Source organism: Parambassis ranga, chromosome 1 (genome assembly GCF_900634625.1).
Source record: "Parambassis ranga chromosome 1, fParRan2.1, whole genome shotgun sequence".
In the NCBI taxonomy this organism is placed as follows: domain Eukaryota; kingdom Metazoa; phylum Chordata; class Actinopteri; family Ambassidae; genus Parambassis; species Parambassis ranga.
This window is the reverse complement of record NC_041022.1, coordinates 21922476-21939999: the sequence shown is the minus strand read 5'-3', so window position 1 is coordinate 21939999 and position 17524 is coordinate 21922476. Positions and strand designations below refer to the sequence as shown.

Here is a 17524-nt window from a genome sequence, read left to right as displayed (position 1 = left end):
CTTTCTTACTGCTGCAGTGCAAACAGGCTTTGTGTTGATGTTCATGTTATGAAGTGCATCCAAGACAAACAAACTAAGGCTGTGATCAGTTGGTCATTTTTGGTCCCATTGTTTAGTCAAAGCAGGACAAAGACACTGTGGTAACATCAGCACTGTTACAAGTTATTTAATGCTCTGAGTTACCTGTGACGACCAAAGTGACTCCAGGAAAATGAGACAGTTTCCTTGTTCTGTCATATTTCTGAATTGTGAGTGAATATTCTGCTGAGTCAGCCTCTGTCAGGTTCTTGATTGTCAGGTTGTGTTGATTTCTCATGTTGTCATGATACTCCACACGACCTGCATCCTCAGTCACCTGCTCAGCCTCGTCCTGCCTACCTCGTGTTTTTGTTCTATACCATGATTTTGACAGTGGTCGGTGTGGATATGAGTATTGACTAGTGATGATGACTGAGGAGCCTTGCAGAGCACAGATTCTCCTCCTGACATAGTTCACACCCAGCAGATCCTACCCACACCTGAAATACAGAAAACAGTAGTTTACTGATAAACATGATAAACATACAGTTTACATATGTTCACAAATATGTAGTCATACAGTTATGACTTTAGTTTGTTTTACTTTGATATTTAGTTTATACTATAACAGAATGTTAAACTCTCAGTGACACCTAGTGGTCAAAAGTTTTATCCCAGATTCATTTAAAGTCCCACTAATAATCCACTAATTGTATTTGTATGCAGTATAATGCCTCATTATTCAGACCATCATATTTCTTAACAGCCCTCTGTGTGTTTTCATGTGTCATTCTGTAAGTCAGAGCATTGATTGGTTCATAGTCACAGACTTCAGGAGACTGCAGATGTTCAAGGCCTTTTACAGCACAGGAGAAACTGACAGCAGAGTATATGTAAACTGAATGCTGACGGTCTTGTGTGTCAAACTTTGTATTGTGGGACCACCATGTAAAGACAGTTTGACTGTCAGTCATTGGACAGCTGGTGCTACAGGTCAGTTGAACTGACTGATATGTAGGAATCCTTTGAACCTGTACTTCTGTTGGAAGATGATACATACATTTAACTTAGGTTATAATTAACAAGTCAGTATATAAGAAATATCTGATTAAAATGTCAAAACACATATGTCATGATCAATGATAAAAAAAACTAACTAACCTGTGGGATGTGTGATGGAGCAGGATCATTCACTGATGTCTGGGTATAAGAACACATCCTCCCTCCAGCATAGGTCACAGTGAAGCAGGTCTCTGTGACAGAATCTGAATCAGTACAAAGAAGAGGTTCAGTATTGGTGTATTAATCAGAGCATTTGTAACATGAGGAGGAGACGTCCCTGGTTACTCACCCACTGAGACTTCAGGGGCTCTGAGGTCCTCGTAGCCTTTGATAGCACAGGAGTATCTGACTGCTTCCTCACTGCTGACCAGCTCTTGGTACCAGGGAGACCAGTCCTCATAGAGGAACTCTCTGTTCTTGTACCAGATGTAGGCTGCAGGCTTTTCAGTCAGAGGACAGCTGGTGCTGCACATCAGTGTTACTGTCTGTCCCTCAGTGGTGGGAAACACCTTTACCTGCAGGTCTGAGGAAGTGCTGTTTACATTTAAAATGTCATGTGTCGTATATACTGATTCTTAAAGATATATTTATCAACAGCCAATCTACCTGAAACAATGAGCTTAAATGCTGTATTAGAGCAGAGCCATGTCTTCTCATCCTCACAGCAGCAGTAGTAGTTAGCATCAGTTTCTCTCAGATCATTGATGGTCAGAGTGTGTGAGTGTTCAGACATGTTGTATGTTAGATGAGTAATGGTGGATAACTCCCTCCAAACATAATCTTTGGTCCGAGTGTACCATTTCATGCTGTCTGTGGGATGTTGAGCTGAGCAGGACAGATCCACTGAAGAACCTTTTAAAGCACAGATTGTTCTTTCTTCTCCATTCATCCCTTTAACAGAAGCTTTTGTTAGCAAACATCTGAACATGATATCATTTTAAAAGCTGATTGTTACAAGTCATACTTGTGTATTTCTGATGTTTCCTCCTACATTTCACTAAAACCATTTCAGTTCTCTGAGTTACTTATTTTACATAAGATATAAAAACATAACTCATACCTGAGATGCACAGGATGATTCCCATGAACACACATCCAGCTTCAGCCAGTAACATGGCTGTTGTCGTCCTTTACTTTCAGTTAATTGTGTAAGTGGATGTTTTAGCTGCTGCCTTCAAGAAAACTCTTCCAGGGTTTAAAGTGAGCAGCATCTAATGAACAAGAGAGCTCAGAGGACTGTAGTTAGCAGACTGCCCTCAAACCTTCACTTCCTTCCTGATTCACTCATTATCTTTAGTAAACATAAAACTTTACTTATGAATTCTTGTTTATTGGAAGTTTTTTATTTGATCAGCCAGTGCTGTTATTATTTTTTAATTTAGTCAAAGTCCTGTCTCTTTATGTGAGTAAAACAGTAGCCTACATGTTTTGTTGCTGCTTCATTGTGATAAAAACACTAAAAAGGAGGAAGTGTGTGACTTATAACACTTCATTTCATACTATAACCTCATTAGTATTCCTGTCACTTCTTGGGTGTGAATGTAGGTTGGCATATCTATGTGTTTCAGCAGTTTCTCATCAGTGAATGCTCTGAAATGGAGGAGTTTAATCAACAATCCCTTGTATTCGTGCTCCTCTCTGTGCCTGACAACTTATAGTTTTGTGTCAAACTACAGCTTCACTTGAAGCCAACACAGGTACATGATGAGCTCGTTTTTGTTCCCTGCATTTATAATAACTGCTTTGTTGTGTCACAGTACTGTAATGTTTCCAAGGAAGCTGTCACTTTGTGTCTCACAGTTTTGTACATGTTTGATATGAGCAGTGTTGTTGGACAAACAAACACACAGATGTTTAGGGTTCAGTTCTTTCAAGTACACTTCAAGATATGATCAAGATTTCTGCCAGCAGGGGGAGCTGTTGCCAACAATTTTCTTATTTATCCTTATTTTCCATTTTTTGTATCTAGATTAGTGTATACTTGTATGATAATAAAATATAAACCTATAACCTGAGATGCACCCTATTTGTTTCCAAATTTCCTACTGATAGTTTAATAAATTAGATCTATACCATAAATAAAAAAAGAAATATAAATGTAAAAAGAAAACTTATTAATAAAAATAAAACTTTTTTATTTTAAACACACACAAAAATCAAACTTTACATGATCAAAGCATCCTGACTGCTTCAAATATCAGATTTTATGTGATTCTGTTGTGATGTCACAGGAAATAAAACATCATGGAGTCGGCGCAGCGCGTGCACTGACGAATCGTTTGCTTGCTGCTAACACCTTTGTAATATTAGTTAAAAAAAAACAATGCGTGATAAAATACAATTATTTGATACCAGGATACGAGCCGGATTGCCACAGATAATGTATGCCTGGTGAGTATGTTTTAATCACCTATATGTGAGCTCTAATGCAAAACATCTTACTCACGTAGCTAACAATTAATGATTAAGCTAATTTAAGTTAGGCTAAAACTGCCATCTTTAGCCAGCTCTTACATGGCCTCAGAATTCAACCGCGAAATTCCTACGTGGCAATAAAGCTTTAGCTTTCAGTTAGTATGAAATAAATTAATATATAGGTTCGCGTTTTTAAAGAACTAGCCTAGAGGTGTTGCACTGCACAGTTCCTATATAGTAAATAGAAGTAAATATGCCATGCCGAGATGTAAATAGCGCCACCTAGCATGTTATTTCTCACGGCTCATGGCTTTGATATGTGTAGCTGTGACTGAGCTATTTGCAAGAAAAAGGTTGTGGTTATCTAGTTGTAGATGAGGCTCTGGTGGTCAATCGTTCAAATATAGAACGAACAACTTTTATTTCCTGTGTTTTGTTACCATGTGAGCTTGTGACTGTGATACCCTGGTGTGCCTACGCAGGGGTTGTGTTGGTTCTAAAGTTCACCTCAGCATAAGGGACCTGCTCTTTATTTGGAGTACGGAGGATCCGGGTTGTTCTTTGAGAAGTGGACATCACTGTAGTGAAGTTTCTCCTCTGCTGGTTGCGCTGCGATGACATCATACTTGGGACCAGAAGTTAATGTCAAAATACAAGAAAAACACCACTTTTAAAAAAATGCCAAGTATTGTTGGGATTGTTGAGAAAACATACATAAACTGATTACTTACCTGCACCAAGTTGTCAAAAGTTGTGTTTGTAGGAGCCTGTCTGGAGAGCTGGTTTTTCTAGTTAGTGAAAAGAGTGAATATAAAAAAAAAATGGTTGATGCTGTCACTGACCTAAATCAAAGAACAGTGTTACTGACCTGATCCACAGGAACACCATGACAAGTATTAAAGCCAGGAGAGCTGCAGAAACTCCTGCTGCTGCTGCTGCTTCCCATTTGCCTGTGATACTTTGAACAGTGAGAGTCTTTTCACTGGCTCTGATGGTTTTGGTGCCTTTTCTGACTGAACAGTAGTATCTTCCTGCATGCTGGCTGCTGACTGGATCTAGAAGCAGGTGTTTGTTTTGGCTGCGTGACAGGTTCAGAGGTAGACTGTTGAAGTACCAAATGTAGGCTGTGTCAGTCAGAGGACAGCTGGTGCTGCAGGTCAGTCTGACTGTCTGTCCCTCTGTCACCACTGCAGACGGTGTTATCTGCACTTTCAGGTCTGGAAGACAGACAGATTGATCAGTAAATGTAAGAGACATTTGACAGCTGGGTCTTATGAAACACAACATTGAATTACAGAATAAGTCTTTTTGTTTCCAAAGCAATCCATATCACTGTTACAAAGAGATTTGTGTTTCAATATTTACTCTTCATCATCTGTTCACCCTATTTAAAAACAACTTTGACTATTTGTGTCCATGGATATGACAGAGCTACAGTAAGTGTTAAATTCACATAAATGTAACCATTGATTTCAGTGTCTTGTAACACAGATTATGTGAAGATGAAATAGTTTAGTGTTTTCTCTTCATCTTTTGGCATTAATAAAAACATTTGAATGGGTCTACATGAGCACATGGTGATGTTACTGATAACCAGCACAGCACATCTGGCTACATGGCTGAGATGATGTAAACATGGAGCTGACATGTATAAATATAATGTAGATAACATCAGTGTTTTCATGATGTGGACCTGTATGTACATGAGCCACATCTCTGCTCTCATCTTAAAACATGTTCAGATATTTAGCCGTCTGGTGACTGCTGCTGGTAGAGGAATAAAAACATGACACTAACCTGTAACAAACAGAGTGACTCCAGGAGAGTAGGACAGTTTGATTCCATCATCTGCTTTGATTCTGAATATGTATTCTGCTGAGTCAGTCTGCTTCAAATGTTTGAACATGAGGATGTGTTTGTTCTTCATGTTGTCATAGTACGTCACATCATGTGCTTCCTCAGACAGCTGTTCAGACTCCTCCTCACTGTTTCTCTTTACTTTACACCAGAACTTTGACTCTGGCTGCTGGTAGTCAGGATGTGAGTATTGGGCTGAGATGTTCACTGAAAAGCCTTTCAGAGCACAGACTCTCCTGCTGACATGATTCACACTCCAGCAGTTCTTCTCCTCAGCACCTGAAATACATGTGAAATATATGGAAACATTACACAAGATAAGAGATGGTATTACACAGGCCTGTATTGATTAATTAGGATAATTAGTAAGTGTTTGTTCTTTAGCAGATAATTATTTAAAAATGTGTAAAGGATTTAATATTTTTGACATTTAGTAACAGATGCTGAAATACATTAATAAGATGTTTTGTCTCAATAGTTGCGGCCTTGTGAACATCAAATTTAATCTATCTTTAGTAAAACATTTTGGACTCTCACAGGAGGTGTTTTACTTTTTAAATAGCATTAAACTTTACAGTGTTCCTATTAAAATCATCATCAACTTCATTAATTCCTGCAGACCATGAAGACAAAATAACACATGTTAACAGACCATGTTCATACTCACAGATGTCAGCAGAGAGCAGATACTCATGACCTTTAACAGTACAGGAGAAGCTGTCTGCAGAAGTGATGGAAACTAAAAGCTGTTTTTTCTCCTCCGTCCTTTGAATCTGTCTGTTTTTATACCACGTAACTGAAGTCAGAGGGTCGGTCATAACGCAGCTGGTGTTACAGGTCAGTCTGACATGACCTGATGTGTCTGGAGGAGTCCTTTGAACATGTGTTTCTGTTGGAAGATGATCAATTCATTTTCAGCTGTTCATCTCTGTCTTGACAAATATATAAATGATACATTGATCAGCATATTTGTAATGTGAGAGGTTAGAATGAGTAGAACTGTGTGTCAGTCATTACAGAAAACAATGATCTACTCTGAAACTATGACTGTGAATATATTAGCTGTGCTGTGAAGCTTCACCTGTGGGATGTGTGATGGAGCAGGACTCATCCACTGATGTCTGTTTGTAAGAACACATTGTCCCTTTAGCATAGGTCACACTGAAGCAGGTCGCTGTGACAGAATCTGAATCAATGATAAAAAAAAATAGATTCAGTATTTTTTTCAGTATTTTTTTTCATGTTTGTGTAACAGGCTGAAGAGCTAATTGTTGTCACCCACCCACTGAGACTTCAGGGGCTCTGAGGTCCTCGTAGTCTTTGATAGCACAGGAGTATCTGACTGCTTCCTCACTGCTGACCAGCTCTTGGTACCAGGGAGACCAGTCCTCATAGAGGAACTCTCTGTCCTTGTACCAGATGTAGGCTGCAGGCTTTTCAGTCAGAGGACAGCTGGTGCTGCACATCAGTGTTACTGTCTGTCCCTCAGTGGTGGGAAACACCTTTACCTGCAGGTCTGACAGAAACAACGTGTATAATATTTATATTTAGAGTCATCACACATTTGTCTGAATCACTGTACCTGTAACACGGAGATGAATTCCACATTGCTGACAGGTGTCTGATGTGCTCGTAGGTCCTTTGCAGCAGTAAGTGTGAGTATCATTCTCTCTTAGATCATTGACTGTCAGAGTGAAGTTATCCTCCTCTGACACTCTGTACTTTACATGACTTCCATGAGCAGAGAGCTCAGTCTCAGAGCCACCTGAGTACGTAATGTACCATTTCTTGTTGGAAGTGGGATGTTGAGCTGAGCAGGTCAGATTCACTGATGAACCCTTTAAGGCACAGATGCTGTTTTGTTCACCATGAACCCCTTTAATAGAAGATTTCATTAGAAAATATCTGGACAGGTTTATACCATTTTAAGACATGATTGTTTTACAGTAGTTAGTCAGTGATACTGTAGGATTATAATGTCTCTTCTTGAGCGTGTGAAGCAAACACAGTGAAAATCTTGTTACTAAAGCTGACAGTGAATCTCCTGTTAGAAGTTTTTTGCAGCTCGCTCTGTCTCTCACACAGTCCAGATGAAATACCTCACAGTCTTAGTTAATACTTCATTGTAGTTAATAAACAAGAAAAATAAAATCATTCATACCTGAGAAACACAGAATGAAACCCACAAATATACATCCAGCTCCTGCCAAAAACATGGCTGTTGTAGACTTCACCTTCTAATCAGAAAGCCGCTCATGTGACTCTATTAAAGTGTTTTGTGTGTATCAAATATCCAGAAATGGATGATTGGTCAGATTCTCCAGCAGGTTAGTAGCATGGTAAGACAGAATGGACCGCTGATCAGTGTGAGTGTTTCTGGTAGACAAACTACAGGCGGCTCCAACAACCTCACAATCACTTCCTTCCTCATGATCACATTTAGAAAAAAGGAGAGACCTCTAGTGAACTTGTGTGTTGCTGCTGCTGTTTGACATATTTTTACTCAAAGGTCTTGTGTATGACACAGTATCATGTTGCTTTTGTGGAACATAAAGCAGTTTAAATGTTCTTACACTGCATCTTCATTGGTGCATGTGTTTTTACATGTGGCACTTTGTACGGTTAGAGCAGAAACTAGCTGTGGTTATTTTCTGGTGTGGGAAAATATGAAGGGAGACATGCTGACCTGATCTTTATTATTTTCTGTGTCTGAACCTTCTGAACTTTCTTACATTTTAAACGGTGTGTGCCGTCCTCGGTATATGTCCGCTATACTTTTGACAGGCCAGTTAAACTCGTTTCCTTTTTCCAAGACTCTAAGACGACTTCTTGTCTAACAGGTTTATTGGAGTAGGAAAGTGTAAAACTGAAACAGATAAATACAACTGATTAACACTATGATTTTTAACACTCAATATATGCATTTTCTAAAACTGAATAAAATTATATTTAAACGTTGTTTGTCTAATAAACCTTAACCTATAATATTAACAGAACAATACATCACATCGCACATCCACATCTCATCTGTATCTACGCATGACAATCACAGTTATAGAATTACTCGATCAAAATATAAACACAAGCACAAAACAATAGCAAGTGATTCCATTCAAAGATTAATTAGATAAAATAAAAACAAAGTCACATACTCACGATGCTGCATCAGGCGTGAGACATAAACTATTAACACTGTAACTAACTCAGCGGCTCCAACTAAAGCAGAGAGCACAGCCATCCACACAACCGCTCTGTGTCTCCATGGCAACACGACACTCCAGCCAAACAGCTGGGACTCCCAAGCAACCGCGTCACAGAACGCAGCATCTACTTGCAAATAAATCATACAAACAAATTCGCTTTTACATCAAAACACGGTGCATAAATGCATTTTCACATGCTGCTGTTTATGGAGTGAGAGCAGAAGCTGCTGACAGTAAAACAGTTTTACAAACCTGACACTGTCACAACTATCTCTGAGTTAGAGCAAAAGCACAGTGAGTGAGAGCAGAAGCTGTCTGTGGTTATTTTGTGGCAGAGGAAAAAAAAGAAACACATAGACATGATATCTGTGAAGTCAATACCATAGAACACATGCAGAGAACCACACTGTGTTGACAGTAAAACAGTTCAAACCTGACACTGTCACAACTACAAGTCTCTGAGTTGGAGCAAAAGCACACAAGTCTGGCACTTTAAGGTTTACTGATAATAATCAGCAGGTTAACAGGGCCCATTCACAATCCAGGTTGTCCATAAAGTATGTAAAATCTTCTTGAGTAATGTAGGTATGTTGTTGATTTTAACAAGCTTCAAATACAAATTTCAGACCAAAACAAATTAGCAGAATGAACATTTTAAGATAACACAGTCAGACAGTTTCAAAGTGCAGGAATCCAATATTAACAAGACAAGTTTGTTAAACACTTCAAAGGGTTTTCTTTCAAATGAGTTGAAGTATCTGATACATATTGTTTTGTTGGAAAACAAACACAACTCTTAGTTTTTATCCAGCAAATTTCCACTTCTTAATCAGACTCAGAGGTTACAGACTCTAAACCTTTGTTGTCTTGATCAGAAGGCAGCGGTCTGATGGTGGAGTAGAGATCAGCTGTGTGGTTTTTAGGGAAGTGGAGTCTGCTGTACTGATGATCATCCTGCTCTGCTGCCTGAGCTGACACGTTTCATACATGGGATCAGGATTCAGCTGAGGAAACAAGACACAGTGATCAGTGTGTGGAAAATATAGAATAAGTGTTTTATTGGATGCTTTTGATGTGTCATTGTGTCTGAGTGCTGCAATCAGTGACAAAAGTCTGTATTACTCTAATATATTGTTTAAAATGATTCAATGCAGCACTCAACTTTGATACTATGAAACCGTGTGAATATGTAACAACAGTATGTCTGATAGTGGCTACAGAGATGACACAGTTGTGCTGTGTTAACCTGAGAGACATCATGGAGGAGTTTAGCAGGAACACATGTAGGGGATGAGTTTAAAGCTACAGGCAATATCACAAACTTCTGTAACTTCTGTCCTGCTCAGCAATAAATGATCATTCTGTCTAAAGAGAAACTGATCAGATGATCAAATAAGAGTGAGGTTACTCTACTTCTGTAAGGTTGTTTAAATCCTGGATTTTACCTGCTCTAAGTGGTTTGATGTTTCAGTTCTTGAAGATTGACTGGAAACCCTCTTTTTTCTGTTTTTCAAAAAAAAAAACTGCTGGATACTAGAAGCAGGTGTTTGTTTTGGCTGTGTGACAGGTTCAGAGGTCGACTGTTGAAGTACCAGATGTAGGCTGTGTCAGTCAGAGGACAGCTGGTGCTGCAGGTCAGTCTGACTGTCTGTCCCTCTGTCACCACTGCAGGATGCAGCTGCACTCTGACACCTGAAACATGGTGAGAGTCAGTCAGTGTCTCTTTCTTACTGCTGCAGTGCAAACAGGCTTTGTGTTGATGTTCATGTTATGAAGTGCATCCAAAGAGAAACAAACTAAGGCTGTGATCAGTTGGTCATTTTTGGTCCCATTGTTTAGTCAAAGCAGGACAAAGACACTGTGGTAACATCAGCACTGTTACAAGTTATTTAATGCTCTGAGTTACCTGTGACGACCAAAGTCACTCCAGGAAAATGAGACAGTTTCCTTGTTCTTTCATTTTTCTGAATTGTGAGTGAATATTCTGCTGAGTCAGCCTCCGTCAGGTTCTTGATTGTCAGGTTGTGTTGATTTCTCATGTTGTCATGATACTCCACACGACCTGCATCCTCAGTCACCTGCTCAGCCTCGTCCTGCCTACCTCGTATTTTTGTTCTATTCCATGATTTTGACAGTGGTCGGTGTGGATATGAGTATTGACTAGTGATGTTGACTGAGGAGCCTTGCAGAGCACAGATTCTCCTCCTGACATAGTTCACACTCCAGCAGCTCCAACCCACAACACCTGAAATACAGAAAACACTAACAGTAGTTTACTGTTCACTTCAACAGAACATGATGAACACATACAGTTTACATATGTTCACAAATATGTAGTCATACAGTTATGACTTTAGTTTGTTTACTTTGATATTTAGTTTATACTGTAACAGAATGTTAAACTCTCAGTGACACCTAGTGGTCAAAAGGTTTATCCCAGATTTATTTAAAGTCCCACTAATAATCCACTAATTCTATTTGTATGCAGTATAATGCCTCATTATTCAGACCATCATATTTCTTAACAGCCCTCTGTGTGTGTTCATGTGTCATTCTGTAAGTCAGAGCATTGATTGGTTCATACTCACAGACTTCAGGAGACTGCAGATGTTCGAGGCCTTTTACAGCACAGGAGAAACTGTCAGCAGAGTATATGTAAACTGAATGCTGACGGTCTTGTGTGTCTGACTTTTTATTGTGGTACCACCATGTAAAGACAGTTTGACTGTCAGTCATTGGACAGCTGGTGTTACAGGTCAGTTGAACTGACTGATATGTAGGAATCCATTGAACCTGTACTTCTGTTGGAAGATGATACATACATTTAACTTAGGTTATAATTAACAAGTCAGTATATAAAGAAATATCTGTCTAAAATGTCAAAACACATATGTCATGATCAATGATAAAAACAAACTAACTAACCTGTGGGATGTGTGATGGAGCAGGACTCATCCACTGATGTCTGGGTATAAGAACACATCCTCCCTCCAGCATAGGTCACAGTGAAGCAGGTCTCTGTGACAGAATCTGAATCAGTACAAAGAAGAGGTTCAGTATTGGTGTATTAATCAGAGCATTTGTAACATGAGGAGGAGACGTCCCTGGTTACTCACCCACTGAGACTTCAGGGGCTCTGAGGTCCTCGTAGCCTTTGATAGCACAGGAGTATCTGACTGCTTCCTCACTGCTGACCAGCTCTTGGTACCAGGGAGACCAGTCCTCATAGAGGAACTCTCTGTTCTTGTACCAGATGTAGGCTGCAGGCTTTTCAGTCAGAGGACAGCTGGTGCTGCACATCAGTGTTACTGTCTGTCCCTCAGTGGTGGGAAACACCTTTACCTGCAGGTCTGAGGAAGTGCTGTTTACATTTAAAATGTCATGTGTCGTATATACTGATTCTTATAGATATATTTATCAACAGCCAATCTACCTGAAACAATGAGCTTAATGCTGTCTCCCAGCAGATCACTGGCTCCTCATCCTCACAGCAGTAGTAGTTAGCATCAGTTTCTCTCAGATCATTGATGGTCAGAGTGTGTGAGTGTTCAGACATGTTGTATGTTAGATGAGTAATGGTGGATAACTCCCTCCAAACAGAATCTTTGTTCCAAGTGTACCATTTCATGCTGTCTGTGGGATGTTGAGCTGAGCAGGACAGATCCACTGAAGAACCTTTTAAAGCACAGATTGTTCTTTCTTCTCCATTCATCCCTTTAACAGAAGCTTTTGTTAGCAAACATCTGAACATTATTGCATTTTAAAAGCTGATTGTTACAAGTCATACTTGTGTATTTCGGATGTTTCCTCCTACATTTCACAAAAACCATTTCAGTTCTCTGAGTTACTTATTTTACACTAAGATATAAAAACATAACTCATACCTGAGATGCACAGGATGATTCCCATGAACACACATCCAGCTTCAGCCAGTAACATGGCTGTTGTCGTCCTTTACTTTCAGTTAATTGTGTAAGTGGATGTTTTAGCTGCTGCCTTCAAGAAAACTCTTCCAGGGTTTAAAGTGAGCAGCATCTAATGAACAGGAGAGCTCAGAGGACTGTAGTTAGCAGACTGCCCTCAAACCTTCACTTCCTTCCTGATTCACTCATTATCTTTAGTAAACATAAAACTTTACTTATGAATTCTTGTTTATTGGAAGTTTTATTTTATTTGATCAGCCAGTGCTGTTATTATTTTTTAATTTAGTCAAAGTTCTGTCTCTTTATGTGAGTAAAACAGTAGCCTACATGTTTTGTTGCTGCTTCACTGTGATAAAAACACTAAAAAGGAGGAAGTGTGTGACTTATAACACTTCATTTCATACTATGACCTCATTAGTATTCCGGTCACTTCTTGGGTGTGAATGTAGGTTGGCCTATCTATGTGTGGGTGACACACATAGATCTTGAGTTACATCCAAGTAACTTTTTAACAGTTTGTCATCAGTAAATGCTCTGAAATGTTGGAGTTTAATCAACAGTCCCTTGTATTCGTGCTCCTCTCTGTGCGACAACTTATAGTTTTGTGTCAAACTACAGCTTCACTTGAAGCCGACACCACAGGTACATGATGAGCTCGTTTTTGTTCCCTGCATTTATAATAACTGCTTTGTTGTGTCACAGTACTGTAATGTTTCCAAGGAAGCTGTCACTTTGTGTCTCACAGTTTTGTACATGTTTGATATGAGCAGTGTTGTTGGACAAACAAACACACAGATGTTTAGGGTTCAGTTCTTTTAAGGAATACACTTCAAGATATGATCAAGATTTCTGCCAGCAGGGGGAGCTGTTGGATTAAATGAATTGTATTTGGTTACTGTTCTCTATTAATGACCTGACCAGAGTGGGAGGTTAAGGAGTGGGAGAGCGAGAGAGAGAGGGAGAGAGAGAGAGAGAGAGAGAGAGAGGAGAGAGGGAGAGAGAGAGATAGGGGTGAAGAGGGAGAGATCAGGGAGGCAGATAATTGTTGAATGACGTGCTTTAAACTATGATGAAGACAACAGTCTTCCTGATTGAACTTGTGCTAAGAGCTTCATTTTATCTGTGCAAAATGAAAATTGCGAAAAATTAGGATTCAGTTTTTTGAAAAATGAGGTCAGAATGTGGGGGCTATAGGGCTGTAATTACATAGGAGATCTGAGTCTCCCATGATCAGGTCGCTTGGGAGCGAAGAAGACATATTGTAATATTCTGCAAACATGTTTGACCTGGCCTTAATATGTTATCCAGTAACTGTGGTGGGCCTTTACTGAGGTAAAAATCTGGATCTAAATGTGTTATGTTCTGAATCCAAATGTTGTGTCAGGTCACTGATGCCACTGTTCACTGAGGAAAACAAAGTGAGATAGATGGTGCTGGTGGAAGATGGTTAGAAAGACAGATCAGATTCATCAGCATTACCTCAGACACAGCGTCCACACGCTGCTCCTTCATCCCTCTGTTAGATGATGCAGATCTAGCTGTAGCACCACAGTCATGTCAAAGAAATGAAACATGTTCTCTGCTAAGAGCTCCAAACGTTTATTTTAAAATGACAACAAATACACGGGTTAATAAATCTGATTCAAAGATCATTCAGCTCCCTGCTCACATGTTTTATCATTGCTCAGCACTCTTACTGATCTTTAGGAACACACACAGTAACAAATATTATCATCATGTGAAGGTACAGTACACAGCATATGGCTGACCCAGAGGGACAGTGAGTGGGTGGAGAGCAGAGGGCAGAGATGACAGGATGAGAGGAGAGAACGAGGAAGACTCAAAAAAATGTAGGTGAAGACACAGCGTGGAGGGGAGGAAACACAGATGTGTTACACATGTGTCTATGTTGTGGTTAAATGTAGGCTTCACATTTTTCAGGCTGATGCTAACCTCTCTCATCCACAGTCCTCTCTTATTTTCTGAGCTCTTCTTTGTTTTTTCCTCCTTCCATTATAGATCCTCTTCACTTGCACTCTCAGTTTGAACTTGCTCTGTTATCTTTATCTGTAAAATGTGAGATGGTATCTGCTAAAACTAACACTTAGATTGTTTTAGGCCAGTGATGTTGTAGTGTTTGAGACATTCAGTCAAATTCAATGCTTGGAATAAGCAAACGTCTTTCATCTCAACATGCTCCCCCGCCCTCCTCCTTTGGGCTACAGTAACAGATCATGGCAGATTTTAAATGGACTCATTGACACGAACTACATAAACACTGAATTTGTTTCTTCAGTGTTCAGCAGCCACATTTATTTGTTTGTTGGGTTTGACCTGAACCAGTCTGGTTCTCCTCAGTGTGTGGGACTGAAGAACAGATGGCTTTAACTCCTATGATACACAGTGAGAAGCAGGAACAATGGGGTGAGCAAAAAAATGCTAATCTGAGTTCTAATCTAAATTAGGATTATAAAACTTTATAACACATCAACAGAAAGTAAGTTGTGTTATTTGCTTATATTCGGTGACCAATCACAGTAAAAAACAAAATGTCACAGACCATGGGGGACATGACATCACTCCACACTTTAACCCAAAGAGATTGGGATTCCTTTTAGTATATGAGCTATTTAATATTATATTTCATTATAGCATTTATTCAGCTGTATCTGACATGTGATACAAAACATCCAAGAAAGTCTCATATGAAAAATAACAATATACTGTCTGTCCCTAAGTGGTGGGAAACACCTTTACCTGCAGGTCTGACAGAAACAACGTGTATAATATTTATATTTAGAGTCATCACACATTTGTCTGAATCACTGTACCTGTAACACGGAGATAAATTCCACGTTGCTGACAGGTGTCTGATGTGCTCGTAGGTCCTTTGCAGCAGTAAGTGTGAGTATCATTCTCTCTTAGATCATTGACTGTCAGAGTGAAGTCATCCTCCTCTGACACTCTGTACTTTACATGACTTCCATGAGCAGAGAGCTCAGTCTCAGAGCCACCTGAGTATGTAATGTACCATTTCTTGTTGGAAGTGGGATGTTGAGCTGAGCAGGTCAGATTCACTGATGAACCCTTTAAGGCACAGATGCTGTTTTGTTCACCATGAACCCCTTTAATAGAAGATTTCATTATAAAATATCTGGACAGGTTTATACCATTTTAAGACATGATTGTTTAACAGTAGTTAGTCAGTGATACTGTAGGATTATAATGTCTCTTCATGAGCTTGTGAAGCAAACACAGTGAAAATCTTGTTACTAAAGCTGACAGTGAATCTCCTGTTAGACGTTTTTTGCAGCTCGCTCTGTCTCTCTCACACAGTCCAGATGAAATACCTTACAGTCTTTACTTAATACTTCATTGTAGTTAATAAACAAGAAAAAAAAATCATTCATACCTGAGAAACACAGAATGAAACCCACAAATATACATCCAGCTCCTGCCAAAAACATGGCTGTTGTAGACTTCTCCTTCTAATCAGAAAGCCGCTCATGTGACTCTATTAAAATGTTTTTGTGTATCAAATATCCAGAAATGGATGATTGGTCAGATTCTCCAGCAGGTCAGTAGCATGGTAAGACAGAATGGACCGCTGATCAGTGTGAGTGTTTCTGGTAGACAAGCTACAGGCGGCTCCAACAACCTCACAATCACTTCCTTCCTCATGATCACATTTAGAAAAAAGGAGAGACCTCTAGTGAAACTTGTGTGTTGCTGCTGCTGTTTGGACATATTTTTACTCAAAGGTCTTGTGTATGACACAGTATCATGTTGCTTTTGTGGAACATAAAGCAGTTTAAATGTTCTTACACTGCATCTTCATTGGTGCATGTGTTTTTACATGTGGCACTTTGTACGGTTAGAGCAGAAACTAGCTGTGGTTATTTTCTGGTGTGGGAAAATATGAAGGGAGACATGCTGACCTGATCTTTATTATTTTCTGTGTCTGAACCGTCTGAACTTTCTTACATTTTAAACGGTGTGTGCCGTCCTCGGTATATGTCCGCTATACTTTAACAGGCCAGTTAAACTCGTTTCCTTTTTCCAAGACTCTAAGACGACTTCTTGTCTAACAGGTTTATTGGAGTAGGAAAGTGTAAAACTGAAACAGATAAATACAACTGATTAACGCTATGATTTTTAACACTCAATATATGCATTTTCTAAAACTGAATAAAATAATATTTAACGTTGTTTGTCTAATAAACCTTAACCTATAATATTAACAGAACAATACATCACATCGCACATCCACATCTCATCTGTATCTACGCATGACAATCACAGTTATAGAATTACTCGATCAAAATATAAACACAAGCACAAAACAATAGCAAGTGATTCCATTCAAAGATTAATTAGATAAAATAAAAACAAAGTCACATACTCACGATGCTGCATCAGGCGTGAGACATAAACTATTAACACTGTAACTAACTCAGCAGCTCCAACTAAAGCAGAGAGCACAGCCATCCACACAACCGCTCTGTGTCTCCATGGCAACACGACACTCCAGCCAAACAGCTGGGACTCCCAAGCAACCGCGTCACAGAACACAGCATCTACTTGCAAATAAATCATACAAACAAATTCGCTTTTACATCAAAACACGCTGCATAAATGCATTTTCATATGCTGCTGTTTATGGAGTGAGAGCAGAAGCTGCTGACAGTAAAACAGTTTTACAAACCTGACACTGTCACAACTATCTCTGAGTTAGAGCAAAAGCACAGTGAGTGAGAGCAGAAGCTGTCTGTGGTTATTTTGTGGCAGAGGAAAAAAAAGAAACACATAGACATGATATCTGTGAAGTCAATACCATAGAAACACATGCAGAGAACCACACTGTGTTGACAGTAAAACAGTTCAAACCTGACACTGTCACAACTACAAGTCTCTGAGTTGGAGCAAAAGCACACAAGTCTGGCACTTTAAGGTTTACTGATAATAATCAGCAGGTTAACAGGGCCCATTCAGAATCCAGGTTGTCCGTAAAGTATGTAAAATTTTCTTGAGTTAATGTGGGTATGT

At 39.4% G+C, this 17524-nt stretch overlaps 2 protein-coding genes across 2 annotated transcripts; both read right to left on the bottom strand.

Annotated features, from left to right (window-relative positions):
- Positions 1-4024: 4024 nt before the first annotated feature.
- LOC114428149 (uncharacterized) lies at positions 4025-7247 on the bottom strand. The gene is made up of 8 exons (XM_028396522.1): positions 6935-7247; positions 6635-6868; positions 6434-6538; positions 6020-6241; positions 5293-5631; positions 4663-4712; positions 4227-4283; positions 4025-4120 (listed from the first exon to the last, which is right to left on the bottom strand). Exons 1-8 carry the CDS (start codon positions 7245-7247, stop codon positions 4025-4027), a joined length of 1416 nt encoding a protein of 471 aa, XP_028252323.1.
- Positions 7248-11475: 4228 nt separating this feature from the next.
- Positions 11476-12563, bottom strand: LOC114428073 (uncharacterized). Its single transcript, XM_028396433.1, has 4 exons — positions 12440-12563; positions 11996-12269; positions 11672-11916; positions 11476-11585 (listed from the first exon to the last, which is right to left on the bottom strand). Exons 1-4 carry the CDS (start codon positions 12492-12494, stop codon positions 11476-11478), a joined length of 684 nt encoding a protein of 227 aa, XP_028252234.1. The 5' UTR covers positions 12495-12563.
- Positions 12564-17524: the final 4961 nt, after the last annotated feature.